The sequence below is a fragment of the Strongylocentrotus purpuratus genome, unplaced genomic scaffold (assembly GCF_000002235.5).
Source record: "Strongylocentrotus purpuratus isolate Spur 01 unplaced genomic scaffold, Spur_5.0 spur5_scaffold_17, whole genome shotgun sequence".
Classification (NCBI taxonomy): Eukaryota; Metazoa; Echinodermata; class Echinoidea; order Camarodonta; family Strongylocentrotidae; genus Strongylocentrotus; species Strongylocentrotus purpuratus.
Genome location: NW_022145602.1, coordinates 6675049 through 6686179, shown reverse-complemented (window position 1 = coordinate 6686179; position 11131 = coordinate 6675049). Strand labels below are relative to the sequence as shown.

Below are 11131 nucleotides of genomic sequence, written 5' to 3'. Positions count from 1 at the left end.
TGAACACCGTCAATTCATATTTATGCAAAAATTGCAAATTACTTTGAATTTATGGCAAATCAGTTTGAATGTATTTGATGAAAACAGGAAATTTATGAAACTCTTGATAAATATAACATACTCTTTATTGCTTTCATGAGATAATATACATGATATATATATGTACTGGTACTGTGGTATAAGTTCATGAAAATATATTTCTTTGCGTTTTTATTACAAAATGAAACAAAAAATAGTTATGGTTTTTATTTGTTGTGTCATGTTAAATTTGACTGCAATTGTATGCGTGAATTAAGGGCCATTTCTTTCTCCCAAAAAAAAAGAAGTTATTTTAAAGGTTGATTATGAGAATGAACTGAAGCTTGAAGCTAGTCATTCACACTTTTTCATATACCTGATACAATATTTATTGGCCAATTGATTGATTGATTGATTGATTGATTGATTGAGTGAGTGAGTGAATGTTTAATTGATCGATTGAGTGAGTGATTGATTGTTTGACTGATTGTTTAATTGATTGATTGAATGATTGTTTTATTGATTAAGTGATTGATTGTTTAATTGATTGATTAAATGTGTGTTTGCCTGATTGACTAATTGTTTGATTGATTGTTTAATTGATTGATTAAATGTTTGTTTGCCTGATTGACTAATTGTTTGATTGATTTAGTGATTGATTGTTTAATTGATTGAGTGATTGAATGTTTGATTGATTGTTTGCTTGATTGATTGATTGATTGAATGTTGGATTGATTGAGTGATTGAATGCTATTGATGATGGATTGATTGACTGAGTCATAAAATTGACTGATTGGTTAGTGAATGGATTGACTGAGTCATAAAATTGACTGATTGGTTAGTGAATGGATTGATTGAGTTATAAAATTGACTGATTGGTTAGTTGATGGATTGATTGGTTAGTTGATGGATTGATTGACTGAGTCATAAAACTGACTGATTGGTTAGTGAATGGATTGATTGACTGAGTCGTAAAATTGACTGATTGGTTAGTTGATGGATTGATTGAGTCATAAAATTGACTGATTGGTTAGTTGATGGATTGATTGACTGAGTCGTAAAACTGACTGATTGGTTAGTGAATGGATTGATTGACTGAGTCGTAAAATTGACTGATTGGTTAGTGAATGGATTGATTGACTGAGTCGTAAAATTGACTGATTGGTTAGTTGATGGATTGATTGAGTCATAAAATTGACTGATTGGTTAGTTGATGGATTGATTGACTGAGTCGTAAAATTGACTGAATGGTTAGTTGATGGATTGACTGAGTCATAAAATTGAGTCATAAAACCGATGAACACGTCCCACTGGAAACTGGAGCCCTGCACGGGATTGGTTAGTTGATGGATTAAATGAGTCATAAAATTGACTGATTGGTTAGTTGATCGATGGATTAATGAGTCATAAAATTGATTGATTGATTGTGGAATTTAACAAGTAGGCATAAGGGAAGAAATACATTCTTTCTTTCCATTTTTTTTTTAAAGAGTGCCCATTTTTTTTCTTCTCGATCTAGCTCGATCAATTATGATTCAATTCTATTGTGTTCATATACTGTCATTCAAGCCAATTTTCTTGTTGTTTTCCCAGCCCCCTTTCCTCATTTTGTTCTTCTCTTGCTCACTTTCTTTTCATTTCATCATTTGATTGGGAATTAAGGTGGGGGAGGAGGGGGGGGGGGGGGTACGTCGATTGATGTGCATGTGCATGCCCCTGTCCCATCCGGGGCAAAGCTTTTCTGTAATATTTATGGACATTTTTAGAATGTCTTATGTCTAATTAATTCATTTTAAGATAACATTGGTTTGAATAACAAGAATACATATGATTTTGATAATAATAATCGTTTCAATAAAGCTAGGGAACGTTCAAAAAATTAAACATAATAGTGATGATGCACTTTAGTTATAATAGACCGCCTGTCATCAGTTTTAATTACAAGTTGATTATGTTAGTTATGTTTATAAAAGCATAATAACCCTGTTAACAACAACAATCAAATGTTATGACGTTCATGACTAATTGAGCATCCTTAATTAATGGCTGTTAATTCATGACTCATTAACAGCTGTGTGTTAAACATATCACATTAACAGCTGTGTGTTATTAAACATATCACATTACAATGACGTCATCGTTGTTATTAAATGTTGGAAAATGGCGACTTCTACGACTACACGAAGAGCCCAGGTAAGATTTCTTTGATTTCATCGCACTTTGACAATAATTCATACGTTTCAGAATTACTATACAAAGTAAAAAATAACATTACATGCATATTGAACTTATCTGCTGTCAATTGGTCTTGAAAATCAGTTTTCCAGTTCCGGAAGTTTATACCGCAGGTTCAGCTCGGTCCCATTAATTACATTTTTTGTGGCTGGTAACTTTGAATAAAATTTTCCGACTCCGTAAACGTAAACCGAGTTACGCCCATTCCAATGCATACCATAGCCATAGGCCATACACCACTCGGCTCATTTGGTCTAATAGTCTACCTCTTTCGGAGCCCTACATTATTACATGGATGTATCAATCATGTAGATCAGTGAGATTGATAATCATAATGAATAGAAATATTAATGGAGTGGGGAATTAAAAAAATTTTGTTCAATGAAAATGAAATGGACTTTCCTGAAAAAAGAAAAAGGCTAGATCTAGATTAGTAAAAGAGTTCTGCAGTTTTGGATTCGTTTTGTGTTATTTTGTTTTATTTTCTTGTGTTTGCTCCGTTTTGTATCATTTTAGAATTACACAATAAATTCAATGAAACCTGATGAAAAGGCAATGAATGAAACAAACTTGAGAAATCAATTTAAAGGAGACTTGATTTTTTTTTTTGTATTCTCATGTCATGGTTTCAGAAATACAGACAAGAGGCAGAGCCTTTAGACACTTTCTTTGCCATGTTTGCTGGTGCTGCAAATAAATCAGTTAACTAAGTTAGAGGGCCTACCAACTTAAAGGGGATTTAAACTGACGAATACAGGGGAATGTAAAAGAATGGACTTGATTAATGGTAGTCAGCGAAACAGACCAAAGTTCTCCTCACGCTTTGGTTTCGCATATGTTGCATGCACATGATTGCTGCGGTCTATTCCGTAGTTGTATTATACCCAATTTGCCTCGAGTCAGGCCACGGGAAAGACATGTAGTCTCGTCAGTTTACACTCCCTTTAAACCTACCGGTACTTACGTCTTAGACCCACACGAGGTGAAGGCGGGTAGACCATGTCACTTCCAGTTCGGGTTGAAACCCGTACTAATTTGGTCTGCTTTCATGAACACCAGTCTTCCTATTTTACAGGTGTTTGTTGGAGATCTCCCGGAGGACTTTCTCCGGATCGGAGGCGGACCAGCCGTGCAGCAACAGCAGCAGCAGATCACGTTGGACGAGCAGACAGCCAGGGCGCTACAGTTCGGAGGGCAGAGTCAGCAAGCGCAAGGAGGATATGGATCATTTGTCGGTCGACTAAGCATCACAATTGCTCAGGTTATTCAATGCAATTCAATTCAACTTTATTTCATATCTCTTAAAAAACCCATCAGAAGATATACAAACAAATCAGTATTGATTAAACAATATAAATATAAAAACATTAATTGACATGGTACTATGAAAGAAGGATGAAGGGTGGTAGATGCAAGTGATACATTTCTATTGAGTTTCAGAGAAATCCATTTTAACATAAAGACTGTGATGAGTAGTAGTACTGTGATGAGTAATGTGTAGATTACTGGGCATTAAGATTTTTTTTTTACTGGGGCCAGTTTCTCAAAACCGTCATAAGTATAAGTTCGTGGACATCCCATAGAAATGTGTGTTAATTCTATAACACACGCTTCAATGGGATGTCTAAGAAGTTAGACTTATGACGGTTACAAGAAACGGCCCCCAGATCATCAAAAGTATGATTGTAATTTTTTGTGAGATATTGGTACTCAAGTTCAAATGTATTCCAAAGATTTAAAACAAATTGAAAGATAACAAGATTTGTCTGCCTTTTACTATGACTCCTTGAATGTAAATAGCGTTGTTCTAAAGTTAGAAAATAGTTTGATATGAAAAATTGCATGTAAAATTGACATACATGTATCTCAAAGTGCCACACATTTATGCCTCCACTAACGAAAATTGTGACATGTTAAAGCCACACTGTCCTACTTGTAGCTACTCATCCCTCTATATAGAAAACCATGCCTAATCGGTGACCATTGGTCCCCCATGATCCTTTTGTTCGTATGTTAATTGAGAGCGGAGTTGATGAGATAACCACCTGTCCAGTAACCTTGCAGTGTGGTCTAATCCCTCCTTTAAACTAGTACAGATAAGCTTTAAAATGAACTCTAAACAAATAAATATTTGAATTTGTGTTTTCCAGGCAAGATTAGCCAAGAACTACGGCATGACGAGGATGGACCCTTACTGCAGAGTGAGGGTGGGACATGCAGTCTTCGAGACACCGACTGATGTGAACGGATCCAAGAATCCAAGGTGGAACAAAACCATTCAGTGCAACCTGGGCCAGGGCATCGATTCTGTTCACATAGAACTCTTTGATGAGGTAAATGTTATGTTTTCTGTCATGTTGAGAGAATAGACTGACCTTAGAAGGATTGTTCAGAAGTATCATCATTTTGTTTGGGATCTCTAGTTTCATATTCACATTTATATTCATACCTGAATTTATTCATAGTGTGATTCAGATTTCCATTTAAAATTCTTGCTATGTATAAGTCATATAACTGTCTTGTTATGTTGTGTGCTGAGAGCCTGAGGACCCTACTTCATTGACTTGTTCTTTATAGAGTCTTTGCACACAATACCATGTTTTTGTCTTATGTTTCACATATTACATGTTACACCAATAGAAAAACATTTTCTGTATCATATATGGACAACAAAATTTTGAATCTTGAATCTCTGATATTCTAAAAGCATAATTATTGCATGTCTTTATGTTTTTTTTATTATAAATGTGTTAGTTTTAGAATCATTTGGATGAAAAAGATATGCTTACTGTTTCCTTAATATGTTGGATTTTACAAGCAGCCAATGTCAATATCTCGGGCTGAAAACAAATTTGGAAATGTACAAATATGTGACATGAAAATGAGGTGTCTTCAATAATAATGACATTTTCTTCTTGTATTGCCATTATCACATTACGATATAATTTCCCTATGCACTTCTAAAGAGCTTTAACTCTTAAGCTGCCACCTATACAATGCACCCAGTGCCACAGTGCTAATCCCTATTGTGCCAGCCACAAATCTCCTGTGTGCCAAGTTAATTATGCCTCCGTTACGAAGTAGCCGGAGGCATTATGTTTTCGGGTTGTCCGTCCGTCCGTACGTCCGTACGTACGTACGTACGTACGTCTGTACGTACGTACGTCCCGTTCTCGTGATCGCGTTATCTGAAGAACTGGTTGATGGATTCCTGCCAAACTTTGGTCATGTACGTATCTTGTAGAGCCGATGAACTGATTAGATTTTGGGGTTACGAGGTCAAAGGTCAAAGGTCACAGGGCTCATTATGTATGCAAAACAAGCTCGTGATCGCGTTATCTGAAGAACTGGTTGATGGATTCCTGCCAAACTTTGGTCATGTATGTATCTTGTAGAGCTGATGAACTGATTAGATTTTGGGGTCACGAGGTCAAAGGTCGAAGGTCACAGGGCTCATTATGTATGCAAAACGAGCTCGTGATCGCGTTATCTGAAGAACTGGTTGATGGATTCCTGCCAAACTTTGGTCATGTATGTATCTTGTAGAGCCGATGAACTGATTAGATTTTGGGGTCACGAGGTCAAAGGTCAAAGGTCACAGGGCTCATTATGTATGCAAAACGAGCTCGTGATCGCGTTATCTGAAGAACCGATTGATGGATTGCTGCCAAACTTAGGTCATGTATGTTACTTGCAAAGCCGAAAAACTGATTAGATTTTGAGGTCACAAGGTCAAAGATCAAAGGCCACAGGGCTCATTATGTATGCAAAATGAGCTTGTGATCGCGTTATCTGAAGAACCGATTGATGGATTGCTGCCAAACTTAGGTCATGTATGTTACTTGCAGAGCCGATGAACTGATTAGATGTAGGGGTCACAAGGTCAAAGGTCAAAGGCCACAGGGCACATTATGTATGCAAAAACAGCTCGTGATCGCGTTATCTCAAGAACCGATTGATGGATTCCTGCCAACTTAGGTCATGTATGTTTCTTGCAGAGCCAATGAACTGAGTAGATTCTTGGTTCATAAGGTCAAAGGTCATGGGCTCATTATGTATGCAAAAATAGCTTGTAATCACAATATTCTGAGAACCTGTTAATGGATTACAATTGAACTTGAATTCGAAAAATTTCTTCTGTTTTGGTTTGTAAAATTGCTCTATGACGGAGGCATCATTTTCGACTGCGCGCAGTCGAAGTTCCATCTAGTTTTAAGGTTGGTTCAAGTGCGTGTTATTTAAATCTTTACAAAAAACAAATCGCTGAATTACTCGAGAAAATCCAATCTGACTGTTGTATACAAAGACGCGTAATCCAAAGCCGATAATCTGATGCACGCGATGGTACTTTCAATAGCGCTGCAAAAGCACTCAGCACGGTGCAGTGGGCATGAACAATAACTGTTATTACATATGCGTGCTAGCGTGCACAAAGCAGAGTAGCGGTGGCTCGCTAGCATGAACAAAGCAATCAATCGATAGCGCGCTCGCGTGCACAGAGCACTATAACAATAGCGCGCTAGCAGTCTCATGGCAGGATATGAGTTAAATAGCTTTATAAAACAACTTCCACTATAGACTATATTTCAATCTTTGACTTACTTGACTCAAGCCATCCACACCATCACTGGGATGTATGATGGCTTCTCTTACACAACGGCTTGCCACGCCTTCATATCTTCTGTCAGCCTAGTGGCTTTAGTCAAGGAATCAAGGTGTCTGTTGTTGCAGTCCGCCTTGATGCAGTCTGTCCATCTCTTAGCTGGTCTTCCCCTTGGGCGTTTGGCTTGTACATTTCCGTTGAGGAGGATGTGGGGGTATCTTTTTGGATTCATTCTGTTGATAAGTATCTCAATCTTTTTGTGGCAACCCTATATTTCAATCATCTTCAACAATTTATGATTTGTCATCTCCCTTCTCTCTCTCTGTACCTCACCTTGTCTTATGTGCAGAAAGCGTTTACGACGGACAATAAGATTGCGTGGGCGCTGATCACTGTACCGCCCTCTGTGATGACCGGAGAGACGAAGGACGATTGGTTTCCTCTGACGGGAAAGCAAGGCGAAGACAAGGAAGGGATGATCAACTTAATCTTCTCTTACACGGTGAGTAACGTTATACAGGTGATGGATCTTTAAAGCCCCTCTAAAGTGTTGGGACTTAAATTGTATCATAATGTGAAAGAGGATGTCATTTAAGACACACTTCTGCAAAGATTCCCCCCCCCCCCTAAAAAAAAAAAAAAAAAAAAAATGTGTTTGAAGACAAATATTTGTAAAAGAATAGATAATTCAGGTTTTCTGTTGTATGCAGAAAAGTTGAGAAAACCTATATTTTGTATTCTTTCATCAATATTCAACTTCAAACACATTTGTTTTGAAAACCCTTGCAGAAATGTGTCTTAAAATTTTGAGTATGGTTTCAACAAATACAAATGTGTACCAAACTGCAACTACATGTTGTTTGTATACCTTTACTATGTACATTCCTTGTTAATACGCACTTGGGCTGCTCTTAAAACAAACATATTATTTTTCCACTGCAGCAAGTGCCAGTGATGCCGATGATGTACCAACCTCCACCACAGCAGGTCATCTACGGAGGTCAGGTACCCGTTGCCATGCCACCAACGTACGGATACACACCCGTTGCAGCACCAGTTGCAGGTAAACCCTAATCATTGAGAAACATTAGCCTAAAAGGGATGGTTAAACCATATTCAGAGATTTGAGAACGAAAACTAATTAAGGAATTTATGTAGAAAATTTGTGACATCCGAGAAAATCACTGCTGATTTGGATATAAAGATGCCACCAAATTCACTATTTCAACCTAATATTTTAAGTTTTCGAAATAGCAAAAATATTTATTTTGAATTTAAAAATCAAGAAGTAAAATTAAAAAAAATGATGCAATAGCCTAGGATTATGTTGACTTGCTATTTTCAAAAATCCTAGAAATATGACCGATAGCTTTCAAAATAGGGAATTATGAGGGCATTCTAGAGGGCATTCTAGAAAACTGTACCAAAGACGTTCCAGAACACAAATGGCTGGCCACTTTTATTTCTACAGAGTGGTCCAACCTTGGAATAATCTACCAGAAAAAGTTGTGTCTGCACCTACAGTGGGGACTTTTATGAGTCGATGTCAATTGAAAGCCCTTCCCTTAAGAAAAAGAGGGCTAATCTACCAAGTATACCAAGTATACCAAGTAAATATATTTGTTTCTCTCTCTGTCTCTTTCTCTCTGTCTCTCTATCTATCTCTCTCTCTCTCTCTCTCTGTCTCTCTATCTATCTCTCTCTATCTCTCTCTCTCTCTCTCCCTCTACAGCCTACCCGCCTCATCAGGTACCCCATCAGCACCCACCACCACACGGCCAGCAGCAGCAGCCGCCACCACACCTCCAGCAGCAGGTGCAAATGCCCCCACAACAGCAGCCTCCGCAGATCACCCAGGCTGACCTCCAGGCACTCCAGGAGATGTTCCCCGGGTCGGACTCTGAGGTCATCAGGTCAGTCCTGGAGGCCAATGGGGGCAACAAGGACGCAACGGTCGATTCACTGCTCCAGATGACATGAGGGGTCAGAGAGGGGACGGCATGATTTTTTTAAATTAAAAACGGTACGTAGAGCAATCATCAATTCCGACATAGGGTGGTTCCTTGTATTGTGGCCCAAATGCAGGGCCCCACATTAACTTTTCTAGAAGGGATCCAGATTGAACTTTTTACACTCTGTATATGTATGAGCCCTATGATGTGAAAACTTCAATATTTTTGGTGGCCGGATTGATATTGTTGGTGTCCATGTGTCCCAGCGCACGTAAGTATCGAGCACTGCCATGTAACAAAAAATGTTGTATCCATTTACTTTATCTAGACATGAACATTTGCTGGTTTGACTAAAGTATTTGCAAGTGGTAATGAAATCTACTCTAATGCATACCTGGGACACATTGGCAACTTTTACATTGTGTTCGAGCATACAGACTGTAAAAAGTTTAATTCAGGGCCGCGATGCCCAAAACTTACTATTGATCGTAACTTTGCCATCAATGGTATCTACCATGGAAACCTTGATTCTGATTGGCTGTTGATCCCTGTTACCATGGTAGTTGCCATTGATGGCAAAGTTACCATCAATGGGAAGTTTTATGCAACAGGGCCCGGGGTCCCCTTTCTCAAAAACCGTTTAGTGTGGAGCTGTGCAGAAGAAATCATTAGTGAATATTATATCAAACGATTCTCATTGTTAGATGGAAAAAAGGGATAAAAGGTGTATTTCATAAGTAATACCGTTCTTAGTCACGGAATCATCCTAAGTTGTGTGAAGGGAATCAACCATTAAAAACAGATTTGCTCTTTATTTTTGAGGTTTCATACTGGGCCAAAATATCAGCTTCAAATATTACATCTGTGAATCTTTCCATAAAACTTTAGGCCTAGATCTTGAAACAGTAATTATGCAAAAGGGTGATTGGTTTCCTGTCATACAAAAAACACATTTTAAATAATTTCTTCTGTGCAGTAAATAATTTTAATCGTTTATGAAGTCTTATGGCAAAATGTTGTCTCAGTAAAGAAGTATTTATATTAGTTTCATGTCGGTCAAATCAAAATTGTCTGGACACAAATACTTAATAATTCCATATATTTCATGTTTAAAAATTTGTTTGTACAATATTTGTTGTACAATATTTCTTGCTTCAAGCAAATTAAAAATTAAGCAAGCTACTGAAATTATTGAATATTTGATGAAAATTGTACCAGATGTCTATTCCAAACTGTTAAGACAGTTATTTATACAAATATATTCATGACTAATGTATGTCATGAACTTGTAGATTATCATATTGCATCTTTAATTGTAGACCTTTCAATTATATTGGCTAACAGAATATTTAAGAAGTTCTAAATTGATATACATGTATAAAAATTGCTTGCATTCATATGACAAATTCTGCAGGTGGAAGAAATTGGTTTAGAGACAAATGTATCTTACTAGTGGTTTGTATTGAAGCTTTAGCTCTTTGAATTGACCTTTATATTTGCAGTGTAGTCCAATGTATTCAATTCCATGTTTGCTTTGAATTAATTGACCTTAGTGGTAGGGACCAGCTCATTTCATATGCGTCTTGCCATCTCATGTTTAATCTGGGCGAAGCTTTGTGAGACAATGGTTCGGCCTGTGAGTGGTCATATTTTATAAAGTTCACAGCACATGTCATTTAAAAGATACATTTATTACACTTGGGAAGAAATAAGATTATGGTCGACCAACCATTGAAAATTAAATTGCATTGTTAATTTTTGCAAATTTTGAGTATCATTATTATTAGATCATGTCATTGCTAACCCAAAATGACCCTCTAACTTTAGCAATAAAAGATCATGTTTATAATTATATGTTGAATTCAAGACAATATACTTAATTTGGGTGGAAATTGTTTCAACTTTTTTGAAATTTCATCCATAACTACGTCATTTCATAATCTAAAAAAAGGTCCCACGTATGTACATAGACAGAACAACTCAGATGGATATTGACCCAGATTTAATCTGGAAACAAAAATGAATGTCTTATGTGAATGTGCAAAGTTTCAGGTTCAAAGTCCATGCGATTATATGGAATTATTTCCAAAGTTATGTTAATTCAAATTTAAAGGGATCTCCATGTATTATATCATGGTATACACCGTGATATTGTGTACTTGAGCCAATAGGGTGTTGACTTGTTTAAAGTATGTGACTATAAAGTTGAGTTCTGCTCATCATTTGCATTGTGAAAGAAACGTGGAATCGTTCAGAAATTTGTTATCATAGCATATAAGTATCGGTGTGTACTGCAAGGCTCTAGAATCTTCAAAATGATAAG

General features: G+C 37.0%; 1 protein-coding gene across 1 annotated transcript; it reads left to right on the top strand.

Annotated features, from left to right (window-relative positions):
* The first annotated feature begins 2178 nt into the window (after nucleotides 1–2178).
* On the top strand, nucleotides 2179–10920 carry LOC756664 (toll-interacting protein). Its single transcript, XM_001196148.4, has 6 exons — nucleotides 2179–2211; nucleotides 3329–3514; nucleotides 4404–4586; nucleotides 7206–7358; nucleotides 7799–7919; nucleotides 8589–10920. Exons 1-6 carry the CDS (start codon nucleotides 2179–2181, stop codon nucleotides 8834–8836), a joined length of 924 nt encoding a protein of 307 aa, XP_001196148.2. The 3' UTR covers nucleotides 8837–10920.
* The last annotated feature ends 211 nt before the right edge of the window (nucleotides 10921–11131 follow it).